The sequence below is a fragment of the Lynx rufus genome, unplaced genomic scaffold, assembly GCF_022079265.1.
Source record: "Lynx rufus isolate CCGP_SWC_20201006 ecotype Redwood Valley unplaced genomic scaffold, mLynRuf1.p SCAF_5, whole genome shotgun sequence".
Classification (NCBI taxonomy): Eukaryota; Metazoa; Chordata; class Mammalia; order Carnivora; family Felidae; genus Lynx; species Lynx rufus.
Window position 1 is genome coordinate 157,194,868 of NW_025814867.1, and position 27,743 is coordinate 157,222,610.

General features: G+C 58.1%; 2 protein-coding genes, 2 long non-coding RNA genes and 1 other non-coding gene across 25 annotated transcripts in view; 4 read left to right on the forward strand and 1 right to left on the reverse strand.

Moving 5' to 3' along the window:
• TRPM2 (transient receptor potential cation channel subfamily M member 2) overlaps window positions 1-11,043 on the forward strand; it is a 55,563-nt gene extending 44,520 nt beyond the window's left edge. For 8 of the 21 annotated variants that reach the window (XM_047099070.1, XM_047099076.1, XM_047099075.1 and 5 more), the window contains 9 exons: window positions 1,510-1,597; window positions 2,496-2,653; window positions 3,718-3,819; window positions 5,102-5,188; window positions 5,760-5,996; window positions 7,430-7,531; window positions 8,575-8,753; window positions 8,948-9,064; window positions 9,657-9,746. In XM_047099070.1, coding sequence (XP_046955026.1) covers window positions 1,510-1,597; window positions 2,496-2,653; window positions 3,718-3,819; window positions 5,102-5,188; window positions 5,760-5,996; window positions 7,430-7,531; window positions 8,575-8,753; window positions 8,948-9,050 — 1,056 coding nt within the window. In that variant the 3' untranslated portion in view covers window positions 9,051-9,064; window positions 9,657-9,746. The other 13 variants (XM_047099078.1, XM_047099087.1, XR_006965634.1 and 10 more) reach the window with 13 other exon arrangements.
• LOC124527423 (Z6 small nucleolar RNA) lies at window positions 5,819-5,895 on the forward strand. The gene has a single exon (XR_006965873.1). It is a non-coding gene; the product is annotated as a Z6 small nucleolar RNA (small nucleolar RNA).
• Window positions 8,997-9,615, reverse strand: LOC124526258 (uncharacterized). The gene is made up of 2 exons (XR_006965638.1): window positions 9,552-9,615; window positions 8,997-9,084 (listed from the first exon to the last, which is right to left on the reverse strand). It is a non-coding gene; the product is annotated as an uncharacterized LOC124526258 (long non-coding RNA).
• Window positions 11,044-11,720: 677 nt separating the features above from the next.
• On the forward strand, window positions 11,721-13,748 carry LOC124526257 (uncharacterized). The gene is made up of 2 exons (XR_006965637.1): window positions 11,721-13,357; window positions 13,489-13,748. It is a non-coding gene; the product is annotated as an uncharacterized LOC124526257 (long non-coding RNA).
• Window positions 13,749-21,956: 8,208 nt separating this feature from the next.
• Window positions 21,957-26,924, forward strand: LRRC3 (leucine rich repeat containing 3). The gene is made up of 2 exons (XM_047099121.1): window positions 21,957-22,069; window positions 22,700-26,924. Exon 2 carries the CDS (start codon window positions 22,858-22,860, stop codon window positions 23,629-23,631), a length of 774 nt encoding a protein of 257 aa, XP_046955077.1. The 5' UTR covers window positions 21,957-22,069; window positions 22,700-22,857; the 3' UTR covers window positions 23,632-26,924.
• The last annotated feature ends 819 nt before the right edge of the window (window positions 26,925-27,743 follow it).

Below are 27,743 nucleotides of genomic sequence, written 5' to 3' on the forward strand. Positions count from 1 at the left end.
TGCTTCTGCACGAGGGGGAGCTCAGAGGACGTTGCCAACGGGCAGCAGGCAGTCGATGAACAGCCTCCGCCCCACTCGTCCCCCATCAATGCCCACTGACGGTCCCCCCACCAGTCGGGCCACGCCTGCTGGGCTCCAAGTCCTGGACCTGAGACAGGCAGCCCTGAGCAGCCTCCCATCTGAGAGTTATCACCTTGCAGGCCAGCTGGGCTCAGGTGCTTGAACATCTGTTCACCCATCCGTCCGTCCATCATCCTTCCATCCACCCATCTTTCCTTGCTTCCTTCTCTCCTCCCTCCTCCCATCCATCTTTCCTTCCTTCCTTCCTTCCTTCCTCCCTTCCTTCCTTCCTTCCCTCCTTCCCGCCTCCCTCCCTCCCTCTCTTCATCCTTCCATCCACCCATCTTTCCTTGCTTCCTTCTCTCCTCCCTCCTCCCACCCATCTTTCCTTCCTTCCTTCTCTCCTCCCTCCTCCCATCCATCTTTCCTTCCTTCCTTCCTTCCTTCCTTCCTTCCTCCCTCCCTTCCTTCCTTCCCTCCTTCCACCCTCCCTCCCTCCCTCTCTTCATCCGTTCATCCACCCATCCATCCGTCATTTCACGTTTCCTGTGCCCCTCGTCCATGCCACATCCAGGGCTGGCCTGGGGAACATCAAGGCAAACAGGCATTGCCTCCCCCTCAGAGAGTTGCAGTCTGGGGGGCACAGACATAAATGCCCATTATCACAGTATGGTTTAGTAAGTGCAGCAATCAAGGCAGATGCAGGGGCTGGCGGTCAGGGAGGCCTCGGGCCTTCAGAATAAGAGGGGTGGACTGGGAGGAGGTTGGGGCCCTGCCCCTCTGTGCCCCTCTTGCTGGGGGCTTTATTACGAGCACCCCTGCTGCCCATAGCAGCCTCCCAGCAGGCAACACCTGAGCCCCACACGCTGCCACAGGAGTCTTGTCCCTTCCCGGCTCTGCTGTGTCAGGTGGGGGCAAGCCACTCGGCCCTGTGACGGTGGGGTGCCCACCGTGAGCCAGCCCCTGCCCTGGGACCGCTGTACACGGGGGTCTGCCCCGACTGCCTTCTCCCCTGTGGGTCCCTGCCTTGCTGACGCCCTCCCAAACGGGTGCAGCTGCTGCTGAACTGAGTTCTCCTGGCCCCGTTGGTCCCCTGGCTCCCACCATCCCCCGTAGTTGAACATGTTTCACTTCCAGGAGTTTCTTTTCTCTGGGAGGAGCAAGAGCCACGGGGAGCCTCGGTGGGCGGTCACGCTCCACCTTCCTGCGGCTCAGGCTTGTCGTACTGTGGCTCCAGGATGGTTCAGCGGCCTCTGCCGTGTCCAGTCCCAGTGGCCATTGCGTCTCACGGGTGGGCACTGCCCGTGACACCGAGGGAAGCAGGGCGGGCTCTGATGCCCGTGGGGTCACTGCAGCCTTCCCATAGTGCCCTCGCCGGTTCAGTGGAGGGCTGGGTGTGCTGTACGGAGGCAGGCGTGGACCAAACCTTGTTTGGGATGTGCCTTCCAGGTGGCCCAGACGTCCAGAGCGCTGCAGTGGGTCATGAAGGCCCTGAGGGACGGTGGCTTCGGCTCAGAGGAGGGCATCCCCGCCCCGGGTAAGTGCGCGGCCCTGCCAGCGGCTGGTACCTGCTTGAGTCTGGGGGTCTGTGGGGAGGAGACGCAGCGGGCTGGATTCTGGCGGGGACTGGGGGTAGGCCGACTGAGCTGCTCCTGGGTCCCAGGGGCCTGGGGGAGGGTAGACTGCCCCACAGAAGCAGGGGCCCTGCACAACCGAGCCCCTGACTGGACCCGGTGGGGGGCTTTGAGAGGGGGCCTGCGCATCATGCTATACAGGAGGGGCCGCTCCAGGATGCGCCCAAGACCCAGACCAGGTGGCAGAAACCATAGTCCGTGTGTCTCTTTTTTTTTTTTTAATATTTATTTTTGAGAGAGAGAGAGGGAAGGGGTGAGCAGGGGGAGGGCCAGAGAGAGGGCCAGAGAATCCCAAGCAGGTTCCGCACTGTCAGCACAGAGCCCAACACGGGGCTTGATCCCACGAACTGTGAGATCGTGACCTGAGCCAAAGTCAGACACAACCTACTGAGCCACCCAGGTGGCCCCCCGAAGTCCATATTTCTAAGTTTGCAGCCAGCCAAGAAATGGGCAAGACTGGCCCTCCTGGGGCGGTGCTGACCCCGGAGGGGGCACACGTGCCCTCCCTAGCCGGATGGGCTTCTGTAAGGGCCGTGAGTCCAGCTAATTACCGAGAGCTCTGGGGCAGCCACACAAGGAGGCAGGTGCTGGCTGGGGGGACACTGCCCGACCCCAGATCTCTGTCCCCCCAGGGCCGTAGTGGGGAGCCCCCCTTCGGGGCTGGTGGTGTTCAGTCTGGTCTCGGGGAGGCAGAGGTGGCCCAGTTCTGGGGAAAGGACCATCGAGGACGCCCCTGTCCTGTGGGCCAGGTGCCTGAGCCGGGGCCCGGCTTTGCCCACGGCTCCCTGTGGCTGTTCCCAGCACCCCAGAAGGCCTCAGAGGGGCAGGACCTTGAGCCGGACGGCAGACAGGAGGAGGAGGACGTGGGCGACACCCACCACGTGAACGCCCGGCACCTCCTGTACCCCAACTCCCACGTCACCCGTTTCCCCGTGCCCAACGAGAAGGTGCCCTGGGAGGTGAGTGCGGGTCCTGGCGCTCTCCCACCGGGCCAGAGGTGCCCCGTGTTCTGGACACGGCCAGGCGCCAGGTGGACAAGCCTGTGCAGCCTCACAGGGACGTGCTGGGCAGAGGGGGAAACTGAGTCACTAGGACCACACAGCTAGAGGTGGTGGAGCTGGGCGCCCAGTGGGCTGCTGACCCTACAGGGAGCTGACTGCCCCGTTACCTCCAGTGGCCTCACTCATCCCAGACCCCAGCATCCCCAGGGACTGGTCGCTGCCCCTTTCGTGAGTGCAGGTGAGGGATAGCATGGAGGAGGGAGGAAGAGGAAGGGCAGCAGCATCTGTGTGCCCTCCCCGCCCCCACGGGCTTTCCCTCTGGCCTTTCTAGAACATTCTAGGCTGTTGCCTCCATTCCTTCTCCCCAGTCTCTGCCAGCTGGAGTCCCTCTGGAGTCCAGCCTAGACCCCTGCCCCATCCTGGGGGCTCCCCTGGACCACCAGTGCCGTCGCCAGCCCCCTCGGCTGGGTCCCTGGGGGTGGTACGCTCAGCCTGCCTGAGCTCAGAGCTACCCTGTGCACTCTGGGGTCTGTCTCGGGGTCCATGGCGTGAGCGCTTTGAGGAAGAGGTGCTGCTGTCGGTCATCCTGGCCGCAGGGCCCTAGCCGTGGTCAGGGGTGCCAGTCTGAGGGCTGCGGGGGCCCTAGCCGTGGTCGGGGGTGCCAGTCTGAGGGCAGGACCGGCGTCTTTGTGCAGACGGCGTTTCTCATCTACGACCCGCCCTTTTACACAGACGACAGGAAGGACAGGGGCTTGGTGGACCCCGTGGGAAAGTGAGTGTGCACATCCTTGGCCCTGGGCAGGAGGGAGGGTGGGGGACCAGCAGGCGCTCCGGGGTGATGGCCAGAAGGAGCTCAGGGTGAGGGCCTGCCTCCTGCCTGGGCAGGGTGCCCTGTCCTCCCCAAGGGCTGAGACATTCTGGGGAGGCACCTGGCTGGGGGCACCTGCCAGAGACACGGGGCTCTCTGACAGTCCTGGTCACTGCCCTCTCTTACGGGGACATGGCCTCTCCGCTTTTCCCAGCGCTCTGGAGCCTCTGTCCGGGATCAGCTACAACGCCGTGGACGGACCCATCGACCGGCGGAGCTTCCACGGGGTCTACGTGGTTCAGGACGGGCTCCCTCTGTGAGTGCGGCCGCCCGCCATCCCGCGTCAGCCGGGCCTTTGTGGGGCTTGCTTCTGGGGTCAGCCGTCCTGTCCTAGCAAACTAGCCATCTTTCTGATAGAAGTGAACAAAATGCAGAAGAAAAGAGATGCTGATGTAAAACGCTGCCTCACTCGATGAGACCCCTCTCTGCGTCTCCCAGGACACTGGCGTGGAGCTGGGGAGGCGCACTTACCCCGGCTGGCCTTGGGGCTTGGCCCTCGTCCCTGAGTGCCCTTGGTGACTTCCCGCCATCTCCACAGATTCTGACAGAGAGCAGGCTTGCCCTGAGAGGGAGGAGTTGAGGGGCCAGCGGGGTGGCATCAGGGGACGGTGGTGTTTCCTACTTATGTTCTCTGTGGGGACGGGCACCGTGTCCCATTGTACACTGAGTACATCCAATGTCAAGATGTTGGGTGACGGTGGCGTCACACCCAGCAGTCACTTGGTGAGCACCTCTGGGTGTCAGCCTGGGGTCCTGGAGATAAAGGAACCTCCTCTGCCCAGGGTGCAGCACCAGGGGCCGGAGGAAGAGGAAGGCACCATGAGAATTAGGGGAGGGACCACAGACGGGGCCAGAGGTGGCTTGAGAGAGGGGGCGGGTGGGGCGGCCTCTCGGGAATGTCCTGGAACAGGAGCGGGTGTCTGTGCCCGGAGCCAGAGGTGGTATAAGGAGGTGGCGGGAGACGGCGGGGTGTGAACGTGGAGTCCCTGGTCCCAGTCGAGGTGGCAGGAGGTGCGATGGGGCGGACACAGGTGGTGCCGTGGGAGAGAGCAGGCTGGACAGTCACAGAGGGACCCACAGGCCCTGCCCCTGCATGTGTGAGGCCTTGGGATGCAGACGCGTGTCGTGCGGCGCAATGGGCTGGTCACACGGTCTCTAGGGGTCGGGACGGCCACATTAACACCTGTGCTGGACTTCTGCTCCCAAGGAGATCTCTTTCTTTTCCAACCAACTCCAAGGTGACCTGAATCTCTTGCCTCATCTCTTGGAGTCCCTAAAGGACAAGATTTGTCCCTAGGTGGACAGTCCTGGGTGGGGAGGCAGATTCGGCCAGGCTGGTGGAGGGGATCCTATCCCAGCCTCCACACACTGGCTCCTTCCCTGCCTCCCGCCGAGGAGAGCGGCCTGGGGTCTGAGAGCCTTGAGCCAGGGCGGGTCCAGGTAGAGTTGGCACACTGCCCCGTGAGTGGCCCCCGCCCACGGCCCCACCTGGTCCCGCCGGATGCAGGCAGCAATCTAAGCAGACCCGTCTTCCCCAGGAACCCCATGGGCCGCACAGGACTGCGTGGACGTGGAAGCCTCGGTTGCTTTGGACCCAACCACACGCTGCAGCCTGTGATCACCCGGTGAGTGTGCCACTGAGGCACCCACGGGCCCCTCCCCACGTGCTCAGAGCTGAGGGGACAGATCGCACGTGGCACATGGTGCCAGGCTCATGGTGGGGCCTGGATAAATGTAAGTGCACCCGAGATGCAGGGTGGGGGTGTCCCTGTCCCCTCGGAAAAGCCCAGGCCTGTCCCCACCCCTGGAAGCTGCCCTTGCTTCCTTGTGGGCCCCCCTCGGTTAGCGGGCCTCTGGGAGGAGGGCAAAGCCATGGCCAGGGCCCAGGACCACAGACAAGATGAAAATACACATAATCCCGCCCAGCATTTCCAGAGTAGGGAGAGGAGCAGGTGGGGCCAGGCTGTGTGCTTCTTTGAGGCTCGTGATAAAAAAATATTTTCCTCAAAGGCCTGTCCACTCCAGTCCCTCCAGTGGTGTGGAAGCAGGAAAGACATCCTAATGGTCCCCGTCTCGGTTCTTCCCCTGGAGCCATGTTGGGAAAGGAGACAGGGTTGCCCCTGTCTGCCCCATGTCCTCCTCAGTTGGGGGGGTGGGGGCTGGCCGCAGAGTCCCCGTGAGCTGCCCCTTTTACAGGTGGAGGCGCAACCAGGATGGAGCCATCTGCAGGAAAAGCATAAAGAAAATGCTCGAAGTGCTGGTCGTAAAGCACTCCCTCTCGGAACACTGGGCCTTGCCAGGGGTAAGCCGTGCAAGCTGTCTGTCCAGAGCGTCTGTCCCTCCATCCATCCCACCCAACGACGGAACACCTGCTCCTACAGTCCCCGCCCTGGGCAGTTCTGGACTCTGTCCCTGGTGCTGAAGGACAAACCGGTACTTGGCTTTTTAGGAGGGATTCCCCCTGCTGTCTACTCATTTTGCTGTAGTGAAAACGGGTTCAGATACTCTCTGGGGTGAGCACTGTGTCCCGAGCACCAAGCTCAGCACTGCGGCTGCATCAGGGGCTAGGCTGCGTGTTCTCGAGGAGCTCATGGCCTTGGAGGCAAATATGACTCCCCATGCAGGTGTCTCAGGCAGGCACCTGCCTCTTGGTGTGTGGCCCTGAGCTGAGCCCTAAGGACAGGACAGGGGCCAGGGCTGGGAGGAGGGGGCACATGGCCCCTCAGCTCTGGAGTGGCAGCTGGTTGCAGGGCTGAAGGCCAGAATGCATCCGGGGCCTTGTGGGGATCAACATAACTGGGCTGCAGAAGGCCCTGGGCTGGACCCTCCCAGGTGTTACTCCCAGATCAGTCTGCCTGCCCCGACTCCCACCCGTGTTCTGGGGGTCCTGGCAAGAGGACCACGTTCCCTGACAGGCTCTGGGTCGGTGCACAGCATCTGGGCTGCAGCCCCATTTGGGAGCCTCTCCTCTGAGCCTGCTTCTGGGAAGTCGTGATTTACCCCAACTCGGCACCCACCGTGGCCCAGTGGCCGCTCTCCTGGGGGCAGCCTGTTGGTGAGCATGTGTGGGGTGGTGGTTCCACTGGGTCCCCAGGATGCAACAAGGATTCTGGGCAGCTCCAGCCCTGCAGCCACGATCCCCCGTGCCCCCCAGCTGAAGGAGCACCACTCTGAACCAGGTATCGGGCCGGCCCCTCTCCCCCTGGGAGAGAGTCTCTAGCACGATTCAGCCTTCCTCTTGGGCACTTTGGCCTCTCCGGGTGGGACACTGGCCCAGTCCCTGGTGGCATCTTCCAAGCAGTGCACCTATAGCCCCGACCCTGCATGGGTCCCCCCACCACTGCAGCTTTTGGGGGGCACAGGTGTCTCAGGGGACAAAGCAGATGGATGTGATGTGGACTTCGAGAGACGTTAATAACAAACAGGGTCTCTCGGAGGGGTGGAGGCTGGGCAGTGCAGGTGCAGGGCCCATGTCCCTGGGGTGGGTGGCGTTGGGAGAGGCTGGGAGCTCAGCCTGGGGGAGCAGAGGTGAGAGACGGCATGTAGGGGAATGCAAGCAAATAGTTAAAACGTGCCCTTTTGCTGGTGGCCAGGGCACTGGAGGGCGGGGCACGTGTTGCTTTATGGGCGCCCACACGTACTCCCCAAACATTGTGCCTCTGGTCTGACGCACCCCTGCTCCGCACAGGCTGACGTGGGCAGTGCACTCTGGACAATGTCACTCCAGCCCTGAGACAGCCAAGCGGCCAGACGCTCATCTGCCTGTGGCTCCAGGGGGCTGGCCTGCTGCCCACTCTGGGCAGATGGCCAGTGGAGGTGGGTCTCCGAACAGCCTTCAGACCTGCCCCTGCCTCCTCTCTGCCCAGGGCTCCCGGGAACCAGGAGAGATACTGCCCCGGAAGCTGAAGCAGGTCCTCCGTAGAGAGTTCTGGTCTTCCTTCCAGAACTTGCTGACGCAGGGCACAGAGGTAAGGTGGCCTCTGCTGCGGTCCCATCTGTGTGCCCCGGCCACCCACGGGGTGCTGGTGGGGAGGGCTGCAGGGTGAGCCGGATGGGACACTGGGGACCCTGCTCCCGCCCCAGGAAGGAGCTGGGACCAGGAGGCGTGGCCCTGGCTCTGGTCCCTGGGCACCTGCCTTCCCTCCCTGACCTTCTTCTCTCCAGGTCAGGGGGGGCAGGCCGCCTCCTCCGCCACACACACTCTTGCCCTGGAGCACGTGGGTGCGTGGGACCACAGTGTCTGAGTCTCCGAGGGCAGAGGGGGCCTTGGGCCAGCGCCCGGCTCCCCAAGGCCTGGACGGGGGTGGGGGCGGGGGGCCTGTATTCTCCACCGTCTTTTCTTAGTTACGAAAGCGGTACGTTACACGTTTGGTGTAACACACGCCCCTTCACACTCACCCACAGGAGCCCCGCTCCAGACTTTGTTTACTTCTTTACACGCCTGCCGCGGGCTCTGTTGCCAGTTTTCTCTCTGCGCTCGAACACCCATACACTCTTAATAAAAACGGGGCCACACAGCACACGCTTCTCTGTAACTTGCTTTTTCACTTAATTTGCAATGCTCATATTTACAAATTTGCCTCCTCTTTTCCATGGACGCATAATGATTTGTGTCATGATTTCTTGAACGTCCTCTCGGTGGACCCAGAGTTGGTACTGGTCCTGTGTCTCTCCCATCTTAGGATGAAACAGGCGATCGCTGATATTTAGGGTGTTGACCCGTGAACCTGGTCATTTCATAAGGGCTGTCCTGTGCAGTGCCCCAGGGAATAGCACCGTCTCTTTGTAGAAAAGAATTAAGTAGTTTATTTATGGAGGTGCAACATAACATAAAATTAACCATTTTAGAGTGAACAGGTCGGTGGCATTTAGTGCATTGGCCATGTTGTGCCACCATCACCTCCCACCTGTTCCAGAACATTCCATCCCCCATGAGCAGTCATTGCCTTTCCCCCCACCATTCCCTGGCACCCACTGACCCGCGTTCTGCTCTGCGTCCCGGCCTGTTCAGGACACTGGCTGTGAGCGGAATCACACAGGACGCACGCGGGCTTTCGCGTCTGGATTCTTTCACTTAGTGCAACGTTTGTGGCGTCCGCCATCCCTTTTTATCCTCCCGAGGACAGTCGAGGCGGGTGTGGATGCCAAGCCAGAGACCAGGAGGGCGCTGAGGGAGGCGCGGACCCCGCGGTGGGTCGGGCACGCGGGAGGTGGTGTTGGGGAGCAGGCGGCACGGGGCAGGGAGAGAGCCCGGCGGGGCCCCGGGAGCAGTGGACGGCTGTGCTCAGTGTCCCTGGGCCGGGACGGAGCGCAGGACGTGCGTGGGGCCCCTCCCTCGGGGAGGAAGCCGGGGCGGACCGGCTCACCCCTGCGCTGCCTCCCAGGTATACAGAGGGTACGTGGACGACCCAAGGAACACGGACAACGCCTGGATTGAGACCGTGGCCATCAGCATCCACTTCTCAGACCAGAGCGACATGGACCTGAAGAGGCTGAACTCTGTATGGGCCTGGGCCGCAGGCTCCCGGTTGGTGGGGGGGGGGGGGGGAGATGCAGGCGAGTGAGCTCTGGGGGTCACTCGGGGCCTCCAGGAGGGGTCTGCCTGGCCTCCCAGGGGGCCGGAGCTGGCCAAGACCAGAGAGCGGGGGCTGCAGAGAGCAGAGGGCTCCGAGAGGCACTGGGAGAGGCGAGAGGGCACCAGCAGGTGGCTGGATGGGGACCCTCGGACGGGACTCCCTGGGGGAGGCTGGTTCCCATGCCTTCATGGGGATAATGTCTCCACATTTATATCGGTCCCACCGTCCCTAATCCAGACTGGATATAAAGGACAGAACACCTGAGATGAAGGCCACCTGCTCTTTTCTCGTCAAGGACTTTCAGAGCTTGGTGGGAATTTCCTGTCATGCCTGAAGTAGCTGTTCTTTCTCCCCTTTGATAGAAGAATACAGGGAGGCAGCCCTAGGCAGAGACCGGGGACGCGTGTCACACCCCCCCCCGCCACCGGGCCCTTCTGAGCCCAGCCGAAGCTCTGGGGTGTGGGGCAGAGGCGGGGCCAGCTCAGGAGGGAGTCAGGACCTACGTTTGCCCTTGCAGCACCTGCATGCCTGTGACCCCGGGATGTCCGTCCGATGGCAGGTCGTGGACAGGCGCATCCCGCTGTATGCCAACCACAAGACCATCCTCCAGAAGGTGGCCACTTTGTATGGGGCTTTCTACTGACCCGTGGACTCTGGCCGGGTCCCGATGCCGGGGGCGGGTGAGGCTGGTCTACCCACAGCCCCCTTGGAAGCTCGGCTGCCAGGGACTCGGGCCGAGGCCGGCCACCCAAGGCACGGGCCGCCCTGGGCCTCAGATGGGCAAGGGGCTGCTGCTGGGACACCTCGCGGTGTGGTCTGGGAATCTGCTGCTTCTCACAGCCACCTCGAGTCACTGAGCAGACGAGCCTGTGAATTGGAGGGCGTCAGGGCGCCCTGAGAGGAGAGCCGAGGCAGGGCACGGGCCGGCTCTGGTCACACGGCCATTCCTCATGGCCGGCGTGGCTCCTGGGATCCCGCCAGCCATGGCTGCCCCTGGCGGCCTCGGCCCTCAGCCCAGGTGACTCCCTCCTGGTCACGTCGTGAGCAGCTCGCCCACCACCAGATGTGCATTGGCCCAAGGCCCGCATTTCCTGCACAGTTGGGACTGTGGCCTTGTCCTGGAGCCCACACCCCAGAGGTGGCACCCACCGTGACTTCACTCGGACCCTCACCTGCCCTGGGGTGGGGCCCCGTGGGAGCCTCAGTTCACTGCCCTGGCCTCTCAGGGCTGAGCCCCTTTGAGGGGCAAGAGCCAGGCGAGCACACGCCTTCTCTGGGGGTCAGAGTGTGTCTGCCTCTGTGCTGTCCTGGGGATCCGGGCAGGGGCTCTCCACGCACAGCGCTCCCTGTGAGCCCAGGGCGGGGCAGGCGGTGGGCCTAGATGGTGGGGGGGCCGCTCTGCTCAGTGTCCATGACTCACAAGCCATCAGCATAAACCGCCAACAGTCATCAGGGCCAGGATATCGTAAAACCCAACATTAAATCTGTTGTCCGTACCAGCCCGGCCAGCCTCTCTGTGTTCCCTACAGACAAAGTTACAGACATGGGCAGTGGTCAGGGGGCTGTGTCTGGGCCACTGAGACCTCTTCCGGCCCGCGGCCCAGCTGCCTGTGGCCCGAGGGCGTCTCCTGTGGCCATCTCCCCCCGGGTTCCTCCCCTTGGACACCCTGCAGGCTCCTTGGGCCCAGACCGGTCCACCCCCACCGGCCCCCCGTTTTTCATCCTCCTGGACCCGCCTCCAGCATGACCCCCGGTGCCCAGGCTGGGACTCGGCAAGGCCACGCCCTGTCCATGGCTGCCCACGCCCAGGTGTGGGGGGGCCTTGGTTTTTTATCTAGACTCCCAACTAGCATCCAACTGGCAGCACCGAATAAAAGCATTTTAGAATGGAAAGACTCAGAAAATGTGTCGCTCGTGCATCCTTTCTGAAGGATCTTCTTTGTTTTTATTTTTATTGTTTATTTATTTATGACTATAATTTATTGCCACGTTAGCTAACATACGGTGTATGCAGTGTGCTCTTGGCTTCAGGGGTAGTTTCCTGTGGTTCATCACTTACATACCACACCCAGTGCTCAGCCCAGCAAGTGCCCTCCTCGGTGCCCATCACCCATTTGCCCCTCCTTCTAGCTCAAACTGTCAGTTTGTTCTCTGTATTTAAGAGTCTCTTACAGTTTGCCGCCCTCTCTGTCTGAAGCTATGTTTCCCCTTCCCCTCCCCCATGGTCTTCCGTGAAGTTTCTCAAGTTCCACATATGAGTGAAAACATATGGTATCTGTCCTCCTCCGACTGACTTATTTCACTCAGCATAATACCTTCCAGTTCCGTCCACATTGTTGCAAACGGCAGGATTTTATTCTTCCTCGTTGCCAAGTAGTATTCCATTGTATATATAATCTTCTTTATCCATTCAGCAGTTGATGGACATTTGGGCTCTTTCCATAATTTGGCTATTGTTGAAAGTGTTGCAGTAAACATTGGGGTACATGTGCCCCTGTGCCTCAGCACTCCTGTATCCCTTGGGTCAATTCCTAGCAGTGCTATTGCTGGGTCGTAGGGTCGTTCTATCTTTAATATTTTGAGGAACCTCCACACTGTTTTCCAGAGCGGCTGCACCAGTTTGCATTCCCACCAGCAGTGCAAGAGGGTTGCCCTTTAAAAGAACTTCTCTAAGACGGATTCCAGAAAAGCGAAAAGAACTTCTCTAAGACGGATTCCAGAAAAGCGAACCGCGGACTCAGCTGGGCTGCTGTAACAAAATTCCACAGACGGGGCGGCTTAAACAACGGACTTGTTTCCAGTCCTGGAGGCTGGAGGTCTGAGACCCAGGGGCCAGCACCCGTCTCTGGTGAGAGCTCCCCTCCCGGCTTGGGGACGGCTGTCTCTCGCCGTGTGCCGAGTGCCTGTCCTCGGTGTGTGCACAGAGAGGGAGCGAGTGCTCCCGTGTCTCCTCTCAGAAGGACTCTAATCCTATGACGTCAGGGCTCCACTCTTAAGGCCTCATTTAACCTTAATTACTATATTAGAGGCCCCACCTCCAAATACAGCCACAAGGGGAGATAGGGCTCCAGCATATGAATTTGGGGGTGGGGTGGACACAATAACACACACACACACAGACACGTGTGCACAGGTGCACAGCCCAAGCTCTGTGTAAGCCAAGAGACCATTAAGATGTATGGCTGCATCTTACACCTGTTGAGGCACAGCGTAAAAAGAAAATTTAACAAGCGCTCAGCACTAAAGCCCCCGATGGGGTCGCTGGCAGCTGGCGATGGAGGGCGATCCCAGCGCACGGGTGTCCTCTTGCCTAGGACGACGGGGGCGGGCTGGCCGGCCACACTGCCACGCGGACGGTGGCGGCTCCCGGACGCGGGCAGCAAGCTGGGCTGTTGCCGGGCGAGCGGCCGCTGGCGGGACAGACACAACACGAATCACTGTGAACCCCCGGCGGGGTCAAGTGGAACGACAAAATCGGGGAAAAACAGGAACCAGCGGAGGATGGTCGCTGTGCAATAGAACGAGAGGAGACACTCAAAACGCCTCAGTGATCAGGACACGTGTGAATCGGGGTTTTCATACTGGGATAAAAAACAACCCGACTCGTTCTTTTTCGTGGCGCCTCGGACGTGGTGGGCTGCTTCAGGATGAAGCGGGACGTCTTCCCAGCTACCGGCTGCCGGGAACTCTTTGAACGGAAACCTCGTACCTTTTCTGAGAAGCCAATGGCCGCAGACGCTGGATGGACTTGGGGGAGAATGGAGGGGTGACGTGGTCTGGGTCACAGGTGGCCGTGACGGACAAGGCCTCCCCGTGAAGGGGGGTGTCTTGACCCACGGCCGCTTCCGCCTGCTGCTGAGCAGGGGGATTCCTGCTACCGACCCGGGAGGACGGGGGGAGAAAGCGCGACTCTGCTCGGGGTGCGTCGCGGATGCCAATCTCAGTGCTCTCCACTTGGTCCTTGTGGGACAGGGGAGAAGGATATTGCCGGCCTCACTGACCCACGGACCCCGAGCTAGCGGGATCCGCGAGCCTTTCGGTCTCTCGAAGGAAGAGGCCGTCCGCCAGCACGTTGTGAGAACGCCCCTAAACGGAGAGGGTGAGAAACCTCGGGCCAGAGCGCCCAGGGTCTTGTTCCTCCGCGTGTCCTCCAGCAGGGGCGTCGGGGCACTGCTCGGAAGGATCAGGACGCTAAGAGGACTAAGCAGGAGCTGCAGAGTACGTCAGACTTGTGGGCAGCCGCTTGAAGGGGGCCAGGGGCAGACCGCCGAGAGACGGAGGCTGAAGAACAAGAAGTAAATAGGATGATGCCTCATCAAACGGCCTTAATTAATTTTTTTCATTCACAGCAAAACGGATCAACCGGGAGACACTCGGGTCGGAGAAAAGGGAGCATGGTCAGTCTGATGGTGCATAAAGTGTGCAAGAGACACCTTCAAGTTGAGAGGCCAGGCCACCCTGTGACAGTGGTAGAGACGGGCAGGGAGGGCTTCCTCCGCGAGGGGTGGGTAGCTCAGGAAAGGATTCTGAGCAGAACGTATCTACTGCGTTTTCTGAGAGGCATGGAGCAGCTTGGAAATAAAGGACTCGGACTGTTAAAAAAAAATAATAACCCGACTCGTTTCTATTGTTTTCTATGTATTTGTCTGTATCACCTGAGACAGAGAGACTCAGAAGAGCTGGCCGAGTGGAGAAGTCGTCTGGGCAAACGCTCTCAGAGAGAATGGTTAGGGAGACAGCGCTAAGCCGACCGCCAACCCCGGTCTGGGCCTTCTCCTGCCAACCCCGGTCTGGGCCTTCTCGAAGGAGCACACACGGGTCCTGGGTTAGAGAAAGGCATCCATCTACGGAGAAGGCATCGCTGTCAGGAGCCGTTACCCACCCAACACCCTCGCTTTTTAAATATGTAAAGCAAACTTGATAGAAATTCAAGGGGAAATCGGCAAATTCACAGTAATATTTGAGATACTTCCTCAGGAATCAAGAAATCAAAGAGGAAGAGGAAAATAGGGCAGAATGTGAATAACACAATGAAGACCGAAGTCACTCTGTGTGGTGTGTGTGTGCACATATATACATTCGTACATGTTATGTATTTATATATATAATGTATATATTAAACATATATACATTATGTACAACTTATACGTAAGTTTGTCGACACATAAATTATATAAATGATGTACAACGTATTTATATACATAATAAGAAATATATATTTATCTGTATAATAACTTAAGTGTAACATGCATACAGGGGCGCCTGGGTGGTTTAGTCGGTTGAGCTCAGGTCGTGATCCTACAGCTTGTGGGTTCGAGCCCCGTGTCGGGCTCTGGGCCGACAGCTCGGAGCCCGGAGCTTGCTTTGGATTCTGTGTCTCCCTGTCTCTCTGCCTCTCCCCTGCTCGTGCTCTGGGTCTCTGTGTCTCAAAAATAAATAAATCATTAAAAACAATTTTTAGGGGCGCCTGGGTGGCGCAGTCGGTTGGGCGTCCGACTTCAGCCAGGTCACGATCTCGCGGTCCGTGAGTTCGAGCCCCGCGTCAGGCTCTGGGCTGATGGCTCGGAGCCTGGAGCCTGTTTCCGATTCTGTGTCTCCCTCTCTCTCTGCCCCTCCCCCGTTCATGCTCTGTCTCTCTCTGTCCCAAAAATAAATAAAAAACGTTGAAAAAAAATTTTTTTTAAAAATAAAAATAAAAAAAAATAAAAAAAACAATTTTTAGCATGCATACACACGTGCCACGTACATAAGCATACACTGCTTATATACGTGTGTGTATATGGCTCTGTACCCCCCACCCCAATAGCAGCAGCAAGAGGCCCAGAGGAGACACACGGTTCTCAGACACACACAGGACATTCACAAAAACCAGGCGTGCTCTATATACACCACCGAGCAGATCTCAGCAACTTTGCCAAGGCGGCTCTGGGACGGGGCCACACGCTCCACACTCTTAGAACGGTCACATTAGAACAAAAACGTACAGCAGAAGGGACAGAAAGTACGTCCAGTGGTTCCAGGAGCCTGTGCTTGGGATGTTGAGTGACCGGTCCCCTGACCAGCTCGGAGGGCAAGGAGGTGGTGTACAGGGCAGGGCACCGCCAGATGATGTGTCCCTCTGGTCTCCGTTCTCCCTGGGGGGCTTCTGTCCTCACTCTGAAGCTGCCTGTTTCCTGGGTGGGAGCACTGGTGGGGAACGGCCGTGCCTCTCGGGAGAGCAGGCGCTGTCCCTGCGACTCTGCACAGCGCTGGGTCTCTGGGCCACCCCCACCTGCTCGGGGAGGGGCCGGTGAGGACCCGGAGCTGGGCATTGGCCAGGGAACCCAAGGGGGCCACCACGCCCTGCGAGGACGTGCCCTTCCACACCCTCCTCCCCGCCTGAGACCCGCACCGTTAGTCGTGAGCAGACCAACGCGAGACAGCAAGGATGTTCGTGTCCCGACCTGCCGGCTGTGGCTGGAGAGTCTCGTGGGGAAGGTTTCTAACCTTAGCTGCACTTGGAAGACTGAGAGTGAATTATCTAGGGTTATAACTTAAGAAACTCAAGAGACGGCTACGACATAAATGCAGGGGCCAACGAAGTCAGGGTTTACAGAGGAGGAAAAAATAAAGCAATGGTGTGATGAATACATTAAATCGGTTCTTGGAAAAGACAGTCCAGACAAAGCAGACAAAATGTGGCAATCCATCCACCGGCCGGGCTCTCGGAGGGCCGCTGGCCCCCTGGCCCTGCCTGTTCGGGTCCCCCACCAGCAGCCCGCAGGCCTCTCCCTTGGTGCGGCCGCAGGCCCTCCTGTGAGCCAGCTGGGGCTCTGTCTGGGCGTCCCCGGGCTGGGCCAGGGCAGGAGCTGGGGCCCCCTGGGGCGGCCTGGAGGCCGGGGCGGAGAGGGCTGAGCCTGGGCCAGCAAGGGGGTCGAGACAGCAGAGCGGCACTCCGGCCTCACCGAGATGTTTCACTCCTTGGCCTGGTTTCGTCCTGGCTCCCGCGGCTGCCGCGAGCTCGGCTCTTCCGTGCTGGTCCCCGGAGAGATGCTCTCAGACTCGCCCAGCAAAACCACCTTCCTGATGGGGAAGCAATTAGCCGGCTGGCGCAGCTGCCTGGCATCCCTGGGGACAGGAAGCCTGGCCTCTGGGTGGATAAATGGGTGAGCTAATCAGCCCTGAGCCCAATTACAGTCGGAAGGGCAGCTACAGAGGGCGGTCCGCGTGGCCAGGATAGCATTAGAAGGTTTCTGGTGTTTTGAGAGCACGGGCTGGTGGTCCGGAGTAGACGGAGAGCCAGACTCTCTCAGGGCCCTGTGGCCCGGGCCTGGCCGGCAGCCAGAGCCTCCTGTGAGGGCAGCCTGCGACCAGGAAGACCGCTCACCACACAGCCTTGCACGAGCGCCTTGAATCCATCCATCCGTCTGTCCACTGATGCAGAACCACTGACACCTGTGACCATCCCCGAAGCGCAAACCTGGGTGGCACGTTACTATTTTCTGTTATCGAGGCAGAATACGCTTCGTCATCTGGGCAAATCTTAACTATGAGCAGCCCGATGTGTTTTTACGTCTGGTAACAACCAGCACTGAGCTCCAGATCCAGGTCATGCAGCCCAGGGGCAACCCCCCCCCCCCGCCCCGCCCCATCCCTCCTAGAACGTTCTCTGAGCAGAACCACACAGCGTGAGTTCACAGTGTCTGGACTCTCCCACTCTGCTTAATGTCTGTGGATCCCCCTGCATCGGCACCGTACTTTTTGGTAGTAACCCCGTTTAATTGGCTTAATTTAAACATTAAGACATTCCTTAACTTGGGGCTCCCTTCCAGCCTCTCTTTGATTTGCCATACGCTAACACGCTGGCAGCTTCAAGCCTCTTTAATCTTTAAAGATTTTAATCTCTTTAAAAGAGAGTGGCTGCTCACAGCAGAAATAATCCCGTGTTGTGGGGCTCCTACACATGAGGACATATATGCCGTGTCAGCAACGCAGCACCCACTGCACGTGACGTGGCCAAACGTGGCCCGAGGGACCACCGTGGTAAGCAGCGACAGCTGGACGTGACACCCTGAGCAGCCACTGAAGTAACGTGGCAGAGAGTTACAGCTGGGGTCGACTCAGGACGGAAGACGCAATCGTAACACTCACTGCCAACAGAGGCAGGGGGAGAGGAGAAGGGAGCAGAGCGGAGGAAGACAGGCTAGAGCCCGAGCACCGAGTGTGGGTTCTCACAGCCAGGACACCACCGCCGGGAAACGCCATGGCCTCATTCTGTTCTGCCCTCCCCCACGTCCCTGTCCGACCCCGGACCCGCATGGCAGTTAGCTCTTCTCACTCTGTGGTCTGCTCCGGTCTGTGACAGCGACCCAGTCTTTTCCTCCTGTCTTTTATGAAGTTCACAGACCAGTCACCTTGTAACGTGTCTTTCAGTTTGGGTGTATCTGAAGTGTTCTCACCAGCGCAGTGAGATTATGCATTTTTGGCAAGAACGTCACAGAAGCGATGTTGTGTGTTTCTGGGTCCATCACATCAAGGGCTGAGTGACGCCGGCTTGTCTTATTACCGATGATGTTAACCTTGGTCACATAGGTAGGGTGGCTTCTGCCAGGCGTCTCTACCGTAAAACCATTATTTTTCCCTTTCTAGTTAACAAATGTAGTGAGAAAGACACTCTGGTGCTACAGAAACCCCAAAGGAAGCGGGACAATGGAAGCAGACCCCTGTGCTGACCTAATCGCAAGGAGGCCGTGGTGACTATGCTGGTGTCAGACAAAACCGAGGTCAAGGCAAAAAATCTCGGGGTAAAGAGGGTGATTTCATAATGATAAAGGGTCAATTAATAATAAATACATATTAATCTGAATATAGGACTTCAAGTGCAAGAAGCAAAAACTGGTAGAACTGAAGGAAAGCAGACAAATCTACAGTCACAGAGACATCAACACCCCTCTCTCAGTAATTAATAAAACAAATAGAAAATCAACAATAATGTAAAATACTAGATTCACACTATCAGCAGACTTGACCTCATCGACACTTCTAGAACATTCCACTGAGCAACCATAGAACACATTTAAGTACACATATAACGATTATTAACACAGCCCACTTTTTGGGCCATAAATGAACCTCAACAAATTTAAAAGGACCCAAAGGATACAGAGTGTGCTCTCTGATGATGGATTTAAATGAATAATCAAAACCAGAAAGATCTTCAGAAAATCCCCAAATATCTGGAAACAAAATAAAACACTTCTAAGTCCATGAGTCAAAAAAGGAATCAAAAGGTAAATTAGAAAGTGTTTCAAACTCAGTGAATTTCATTACAAAATCCTGAGATGTAGCTAAAGCAGGACTTGGAGGAAAATGTATAGCACCAAAATGCCTGTACTAGAGAAGAAGAAAAGTCTCAAACCAGTGAGCTCAACTTTCACCGTAAGAAACAAACAAACAAAAAAATTGAAGAGAAAATTAAACCCGATGTAAGCAAAAGATCAGAATGGATGTCAATTGGGAAAGAAAACAGAAAAAAAAAAAAAAAGAAATCAATGCAACTGAAAATGGGTTCTTTGAAAATGTCAATAAAATTGATAAACTTCTATCCTGACTGACTGATGAGTAAAAGAAAAGAAAGCTGATGCAAACTACCCGTGTCAGGAATGGATTGACATCACTTCATACTCTGTATTGAAAAGATAACTAGGGGTTATGAGTAGCTTTATGCTGATCAATTAATTCAGATGAAACAGACAATTCCTCGAGAGAGATGAAGTACCAACATTCGGTCAAGGAAAAAAAAAAATAACCTCAGCAGCTCTATCTCTATTAAATAATTCAACAGCATACAAAAATGGTGATACATCATAGCCAAGTGGGATTTATTCCAAGGGCGTAAGGTTAACTTAACACTTAACACTTGAAAATCTGTTAATATAATCTTCCATATAAACATACCAATTTTAAAAAAAGGTTCTCAATGGGTGAAGAAAAGACATTTATTTGACAACATCCAAAACGCTTCCTGATAAAAACGCTCAGCAAACTAGAAATAGAAGGTATCAACCTTAAAAATAGCCAGTTATTTTACTGGCAAAATGAGTTTATTCAGGAAGCGCAGAGGAATTGCAATTTGGAACACGGCAAACTACAGTGAGCCACATGCAAGTCCGAAGAGACAAAGGAAAGGTCAGTTTTTATTAGGTTGCAGGAGGAACTTGGGGAGGGTTGTGTTGAACAGGAGTTTATTGGAGAAGAACAAGAGTTCGAGGTTGTGACATTTCCTGATTGGCAGGAAGTGGTGGTTAGTGTGTTGTTGCTGGGGCAGGGAGGGATCTTCCTTCCTTTTCTTAAAAGGAGATTAAATTCCTATCGGAAAAATGTCCTCTCTCACAAGATAATTATCTTCCTTCTTCCTGCTGGTGATGCAGGCTTCAAGGAGCGATACATGTGTGACAGTACCCCTTCGGTACTTCCTGACTCCATTTTCAAGAGGTTTCCTCTATTTTCACAAAGGAAACTTCCTCTAATTGATATGAACAGCTTCAAAAGATGTACCACCAACGTTATTCCTAACAGACTGACTGCTTTCCCCCTAAGATCAGGATGGACAAGGATATCTGCTCTCAGTCCTCCTATTCAGTACTGAACTAGAGGCTCTAGCCAAAGCAATTAGGCACAGATTGAAGTAAAAGGCACGCAGACAGGAAAGAAAGAATACTCTTTTTATTTACAGATAACATGATTGTATATGTAGAAAATCCTAAGATATGTATGAAAAAGTTAATGGAACTAATAAGTGATTTTAGCAAAGTTAAGTTTGGTATACAAAAATCACTTTTATTTCTGTATACTATCATTTAACAAACAGAAATTAGAATAAAGATACCATTTACAATAACATAAAACTATCAGAAATAAGTATGACGAGATGTGCAAGATACGTAAACCAAAAACTACAAAACACAACTGAAAGAAACAAAAGCAGTTCTAAATAAATGAGAAGATATACCATGTTCATGGACTGAAAGACTCAATATTGTCAAGATATTAATTCTCTCAAACTGATCTATGGATTCAGTGGAATCCCAAACAAAACGCAATAGGTTTTTTTGGTGGAAGTTGGTAAGTTGGTTCTAAAATTCATGAGGGAGTGCAAAAGATCTAGATGACCAAAAGAATATGAAGGAACAAAGCTGGGAGACTTACACTACCTGATTCAAGAATCATTATAAAGGGGCGCCTGGGTGGCTCAGTTGGTTAAGCGTCCAACTTCATGTGTTTGAGCCCAGCATTGGGCTCTGTGCTGACAGCTTGGAGCCTGGAGCCTGCTTTGGATTATGTGTCTAACCTGTCTCTCTGTCCCTCCCCTGCTTGTGCCCTGTCTCTATCTCTCTCAAAAATAAACATTAAAAAAAAGAACTGTTATAAAGCCACAGCAATAAAGACAGCTTGGACAATTGGCATAAAAATAGGTAAACAGACCAATGGAATGCAGAGAGCACGGAAGGAGACTCACACACATCTAGGACCACTGATATTCAACAGAGGGTCACAGGCACCTCAGCTGAGAAGGGACGGTTACTTCAACAAACAGCCCTGGAAACTGAATATCCACACGCAGAAAAAAACAGACTTGAATTATATATCTCACGCCATGTACCCAAACTAACTCAAGATGGATAAGAGACATACGTGGGCATATACAGCATGGCACATTCATATTACGTGCTCCTACAAAGGAATAACCATCGGCTGCTGCAGTACCAGGAGTGCAGAGAGAAATGAGCTAGACTCCGCCTATACAAGTTCCAGCAAGCACGAGCTCATGGACTGGGCTCAGCAGGTACTTGCCCGGGGAGGGGGCTGGAGGGAAAGGGGAAACTCTGGGCTATTTACTGCATTATTCGTGGTGATGGCTTCACGCGTGCATGCAGGTGTCAAACACAGCGAATGCAAATACGTGTGTCATTACACCACAATAAAGATGCTTTTGAAACCCTGGAGAGGGCTCTGATCCAGCTTAAACGCTAGACCCCACCCCCACATTCCCTCGCCAGGACCTGAGAGGGTGGGGGCTGGGGCAGGACCCAGCCGGGCGGAGACCCAACCTCACTAACCAGCCTCGGGGGCCGCGGGCAGCGGACCTGCGGGAAAAAGCACCGCTTTCTCGGTCTCCGCCCGACACCCACCGCCCCCAGCCTCAGAGCCGGGCGGCAGGGCAGGGACTGGGTCTGCGGCCCTACGGCCCGCCCTCAGCCCCGCCCACAGCCTCCGAGACCCCGCCCCACCTCCGGTCTAACGGTGCCACCTCCCCCCAACAGACCCCAGACTCCGCCCAGGCCCCGCCCCTGTCCCACAGGCCCCTCTTTGCCCTGGCCCCACCCCTCTGCGGACTCCGTCCGAGCCCTGCTCCGCCCCTCCTCCGCCTCAATCCCCGCCTCATCCCAGATTCTGCCTTAAGGCCCGCCCCGCCCCACCACGGCCTCAGACCCCGCCCGAGACCCCACCCCACTATGCAGTACAGCCCCGCCCCCAACCCGCCCCATCCAAGACTCCGCCCAGGCCCCGCCCCATTGTGCCTCACAGCCCCGCCCCCTCGCCGCACCCAGGCCCCGCCCCACCTCTCCTTACAGCCCCGCCTCCAGCCCCGCCCTACCCCCGGCTCCACGCCTTCCTGCCCTTGCAGCTCCGCCCCCACCGCAGGCCTCGCCCACAGGCCCCACCCCGTCTCGCCCTTGCAGCCCCGCCCACAGGCCCTGCCCCTCGTCCTCAGGCCCCGCCCCCGCCCCAGGCCCCGCCTCGCGGAGCCGCAGGCAGAGCCGCGCGCGTCCCGAGCGGCCGCAGAGGTGGGCGCAGGCCCGGGGTCGCCTCCGCACCCGGGTGTGGCTCGGGTCGGGCTCGAGCGGCCGGGAGCGTCGCGCAGAACGGTGTCCGGAGGCGGCCGCGCAGGTAAAGCCCCCGCCCCGGGGGTCGCGGGGGTCGCGGGGGTCGCGGGGTCCGGGCCCCGCCCGCCAGGCCCGGCGCGCGGCGCCGCCACTCCACGCCCCAGCGCGGCCGCGCGCCCGGGGCTTGGCTTTTCTGTTCTCGGTTTCCTTCTTTCTCTAACACAACTGAAATAAAAAGGCGCCGCCCCCGCTGCCGCGTGCTCCGTCCTGTCGGGGCTGACAAAGAGGACCTTTAGCTCTTACTACACTTCCCCGAGGGCTGTCAGAGGGAGCGCCGCCAGTCGGTGGCTCATCCGGCCGCCCTGCGTTACGGTTTCTTAAGAGAACCCTGCAGCCCGGTCCTCTCGGTTTCCAGCCTTGAGCAGCTGGGGGGCGGTGGACCCTCGCCGGGCCGGGCAAGCCCCTGGTCCCCTAGGTGTGCAGTGGGTGTGTCCAGGGTTCCTGGACCCAGCCAGCGGTCGGCACGACCTGTCCTTGCTCTTCTGGGTGGCGCTGGGAATCCCTGGAAATAAGTTACAGAGACCCCCGCTGGTCAGGTGCTTCAGTGTGCCCGTGACATGCCCCCCAAAGTCAGAGCGCTCCGGGGTTCCCTGCTGGAGCACGGTCACTGATGCTGCTTGCTGCTCTCTTTTAGAACTGACAGAACCCCGCTTTTCCTGGCACGCGAGGAACGAGAGTTCATGTGTGTGTCCGATGGTCGCTTGCGCAGCGGCGGCCGGGGGAGTGGGGAAAAACGCAGCTCTGCGGCACTGAGTGAGCGGACGCTGTCGTGTGTCCCCAGGCGTGGTCAGCATGGGCCCCGTGGGCAAGCAGAGCCCCTCAGCCCCACCGGGCCCCACGGGAGGGTCTTGCCTCCTCCTCCTCTTCTGCCTGCGCTTGGGCGCTTCCTGCCCACAGGGCTGCCAGTGCCCTGACCACGCTGGGGCCGTGGCCGTCCACTGCAGCGCGAGGGGCCTGCAGGAGATCCCCAAGGACATCCCTGCCGACGCCGTGCTCCTGAAGCTTGATGCCAACAAGATCGCCCACATCCCCAACGGGGCCTTCCAGCACCTGAACCAGCTGAGAGAGCTGGACTTGTCCCAGAACACCATCGAGACCATCGGCCCCGCTGCCTTCTCGGGCCTGGCCGGGGGCCTGCGGCTGCTGGACCTGTCTCATAACCGCATCCGCAGGATTCCCAAGGATGCCCTGGGCAAGCTCAGCGCCAAGATCCGCCTGTCCCACAACCCCCTGCACTGCGAGTGTGCGCTGCAGGAGGCGCTGTGGGAGCTGAAGCTGGACCCCGAGTCGGTGGACGAGATCGCCTGCCACACGGCCGTGCGGGACGAGTACGTGGGCAAGCCGCTCATCCAGGCGCTCGACTCCGGCGTCAGCTTCTGCAGCACCCACCACAAGACCACCGACGTGGCCATGCTGGTCACCATGTTCGGCTGGTTCGCCATGGTGATCACCTACGTCGTGTACTACGTGCGCCAGAACCAGGAGGACGCCAGGAAGCACCTGGAGTACCTGAAGTCCCTGCCCAGCGCCCCCGCGTCCAAGGACGCCGTCAGCCCCGCGCCCTAGTGCCCGCTGGCCGGAGCAGCGCGCTGCCCGCCTGTCCCCCAGCACTTTTGTAGAGGATGGTGACTGACTCCTGCTTGCAAGACCCCTGAGCGGCGGGTCCCCACAGCCCTTCTGTGCAGCACCCCACCCTTCCAGAACCCTCTCTCGTGTTGTGTTTTAGTCACCACGCCGCCTTTCAAGTCCAACATGTTACCGTCGGGCCCGCTTGACGGGCCAGGAAACCAAAGCTTGGAGAAACGGCGTCGCCCGCCACGACACAGTTGGGAAACGACCCAGTCGGGACTTAACACCGGGCCGCCTGTCGTGACGTTCCATGTCCCTTGCACTCAGCTGGCCGCTTCCCCGTGGCGTCCGTAGGGTGTGAACAGCGTTCAGAGAAGAATGGGCTCGCGCCCGGGAGCGTGAGGTCAGCCCGCAGAGGGTGGGGTGCCGACTGGTCTGTTGGAGGCAGAGTCCTACACCGCAGAACTGGGTTGCCTTGCCCCCGAGTAGCGGTTCCTGAGCACATCTGACCGCAGAACTCTTTCCAGAGCAAAGTAGTAGAGACCAGGTTTTTCTCGAGAGGTAAGTGAAAAAGCGTAGTTCAAACTAACCTTTGAACAGCTTTGTTTATTCTCAGAATGTTTGTTAAGAGTAACGTTTGTACTGAAATTTCACTCCGGGGAGAGGGGGAAAAATCGTAAAAATCAAAACCTGAGAAAACCATGGACAGAAACCCCGAAAAAGGTCCAGAGTGGATCGTCAAGGAGGGCAGTGTCCGCAGCCAGACCGGTGCGTCCCTGCCCTCGGTCCCACCACTGTCCGAGCCTGGTTTGGGGGAAGGCCCGTCATCCTGGGTCGATACTGTGCCTTGCTTTTCTACTCACTGATGCCTAAAGCAGGTCCTTCTCCAGGACAGGAGGACTGAGATTTGGTGTCTCAAGGCCAGTCGACGGGATGCTACCTTTCTCCAGCAACAGGAAGTCTGTCCCTTCCTCTCTCTGTCTCTCTGCCTCTCTCTCCACCTTTGCCACCAGGAATCTCAGAGCTAATTCCTGTACAACTTTATGTTCGGGGCAGACATTACCTCCACCTGTGTAACTGTGATCTGTCTTCCCAGTTTTATTTTTTGATGTCTTTTGTATGAGTATTTATTTTTAAATTGCTTCAAATATTTGGGGGGGGGAGACAAAATTGGGACACGTTGCTCATGAACTTGAGGTATAAAGGGTACAAGTTTCATCGAGCAGATGCTTGGAAAGGATTAAAATAGAGGGTGGTCTGTACTCGGAAAGCGTCGCATGATCTGACATGGGACACGAACACGGGATCCTATCTGAGTGTTGATTCAGAGATTCAGATTCCCCGGCTGAGACCCAAAAGGCTCGTCCAAACGAGGTCATGATTTTTTCAGTTATGGTGCATTAAAAAGAAACAGCTGTCAGCTTCCAAATACCCTCCCGCACCCAAACCCCCCACTTCTCTGCCCCCCGTCCAGATCAGGTGTACAGGGATGGGGGCAGGGCCCAGGGCCGCCTCCCGAAGCCCGACACTCCCAGGGACGAAGGTAGGTGCTGCTGCTGGCTGACCAGCCGGGCAGGGGCCCCACCCGCCCAGGGTGCATGTGGTGGGGAGACGGGGGCCACCACCCGAGGAGCTCACCACCTGTGGGTTTGCCCGATGGAGGTGACCCGCTACAGGTGCGGGGGTGGCGTGCCGGGGTCCTGTGGGTACGCCTCCGTGCTGTGAGGGAGGCCTTGGCTTTGTGGGGGCCTGTCCCCTGCCAGGGAACTCGACATTTCCTCTTACGCCAGAATGAGCCCAGAGAGCCTGGATTCCACCAAATGTGGCTCTTCAGGGAGTGCGCGGGGAGTGGGGGCTCCTTCCCTCCTTGCCCTTGTTGAGGACCCTGGACACACCAGAAGGTCCTCTCCCTCGTACCCTGAACCACAGTCGGCTGCCAGGCCTTCCTGGCCTTTCCGGGACCTCGCCCTTCAGGGGGTGTCCCAGAGCGCACGCCTCCCTCCAAGGAAGACCACCGGGTCCCTAAACTCCGGGGCCACGAAGCTCCTTCCTGCTCGTGCGCTCCCCCCCTGGTCCCCGGGAGCCCTCTGCTCTCCCGGGCTACGATCATCGTCTCCCCTCTTTCCCCTCCCCTTGAGGGACCCCTTAACGACACCCTGCCAGGGCCCACCCCCTTCCTCGCTGCCACGTGTGAGTGCGTCCCGCTGGAGGCCCCCAAGGGCCCCACGGCTGAGCGGCCCCAGCCCTGCACCAGTGGGCATTTACTTCTGTCTTAAATCTGCCGGGGCGGGGTAGGGTCTAGCTGGCCTCCCAGGGAGAATCCGTGGTGACAGTGTCAGGTACGCGACAAAGGGGGTGTCTTGGCTGGCCAGTCTCAGGGGTAGTGGGGTCACAGCCTTATGGAACGTGGGTGGCCCTTGGCTCTCACTGTGATCCCCAAACAAGGGACCTTCAAAGCTCTTCATGCACATACACATTCCAGTCTGTGAAGCCCGTTTACCGTGGGAGGTAACACGTCACAAGGTCTGGGGGTCAGGGCAGGGTGACTCCAGGGCTCCCCATGGGGCAGGAGGTTGGAGCAGCCACCCTAGCTCAGGGTGGTGATGGGGCCGCCCTTCCTTCCCACGGGGGTTGGTGGAAGGGGTCTGGCTTCTAGGGAGGCCTGAGGGCCAGAGGGGTGACGAGGGGCCGTGAGAGGCTCATGGAACCCTTCGGGGAGCCTGGTCTCCCTGCCCAGCTGCTCTGGTTGGGCTGGGGGAGGCTTCCTGCTCCCTTGGTCCCCAGCCTCACCGTGGATGTGCCTTGTGGAGCCCAGAGTCCCACCCCCAACCTGACCCTAGGAGGGGATGCCTGATAACTCGTGGCCTCCTGGTGCCCCAGCCTGCCTCCACTTTGGGCTTTGGGGTCGCTCCCTTGGGTGGCCCAGTGGTGGGGATGGGCCATCTGGACACTCGGGGGCCGTCCCTGGTGGGTGGGCTCCTGGGCAGAAGACCCCTGCGTGGAGGGCGCCCCCAGCTGGGCTCCATGGGGAGGACAGGACGTGCACCGTCAGGGTTCCTGCACGGCTGGGACTGGGGGCTCCTCTTGTAGACTCTGTTCTAAAGCCCTGGAACTGGGGGCCGCCTCCCGCCATGGGGCCCTAAGTCCCCAGGTTGGCCTGCAGTGAGGGTGGATGATGGTTTTAAATTGGACACGCGATTGGGTAAACCCAGGTGTATTTTCCTCTTTTTTTAAAAATTTTAAAAAATGTTCTTTATTTATTTTTGAGAGAGAGACAGAGTGCAAGCAGGGGAGGGGCAGAGAGACGGGGGGACGCAGAATCCAAAGCAGGCTCCCAGCACGGAGCCCGACGCGGGGCTGGAACCCACGAACCGTGAGATCAAGACCTGAGCCGGAGTCGGACGCTCAGCCGACCGAGCCACCCGGGCGCCCCTCGGGTGTGCTTTTCTTAATGGAAGGTGGCTGCGGGCAGCAGGGGAGGGGAGTCAGGCGGTTGAGAGCAGGGGCTGCACAGCACAGCGCTTCTGGCTCCGCCCTGTGGCGTCTTGGATTCCGCACGCGGTCTAAGGAGTGTGCATGCAGACGCCCTTGTGCGGGGCTGCAGGGGGTCAGCTCCTCCCAGAGGGTCAGCAGAACGCCGGGGCATCAGCCAAGTCAAGGCTGGGGCGCGAGGGCGTCTGAGCGGTGGAGCTGGGTCCCGGTCACGAGCACTGGAGACGGCTCGGTGGGCGCTGTGCGCCGGCCTCAGCCCTGCCGGCTTTCCTGCACCTGCTCCCCGGGCTCCCTTGCCGCGGGCTCTCGACAGATGCATTTGCAGGAGACGTTGATCCTGGACTGAGTTACCTGGGGAGAAGCCAGGGCAGCTTTGGCAGACTGTGGCAGAGATGGAATGTTCTGGATTTGTGGCAGCTCCCGGCAAACGCAGGAGCCTGGCATGGTTTCTGTAGTCCTCTTTCCCGGAAGCTGGTTCCAAAGTCTCACTGCCCTCCCCGCTGCCTCTGACCTCTCAATAAACCCCTTTGTGCTTACATTGGCTGGAGTGGATTCTGTTATCTGCGTCTCTGACCCCCTCGACCCAGACCTGCCCCCCGTTCCTCCTTGCTGCAGAC

Bases quoted from the DNA above. Each gene is read 5' to 3' on its own strand.
- LRRC3 (XM_047099121.1), top strand. From the start codon at position 22,858: ATGGGCCCCGTGGGCAAGCAGAGCCCCTCAGCCCCACCGGGCCCCACG.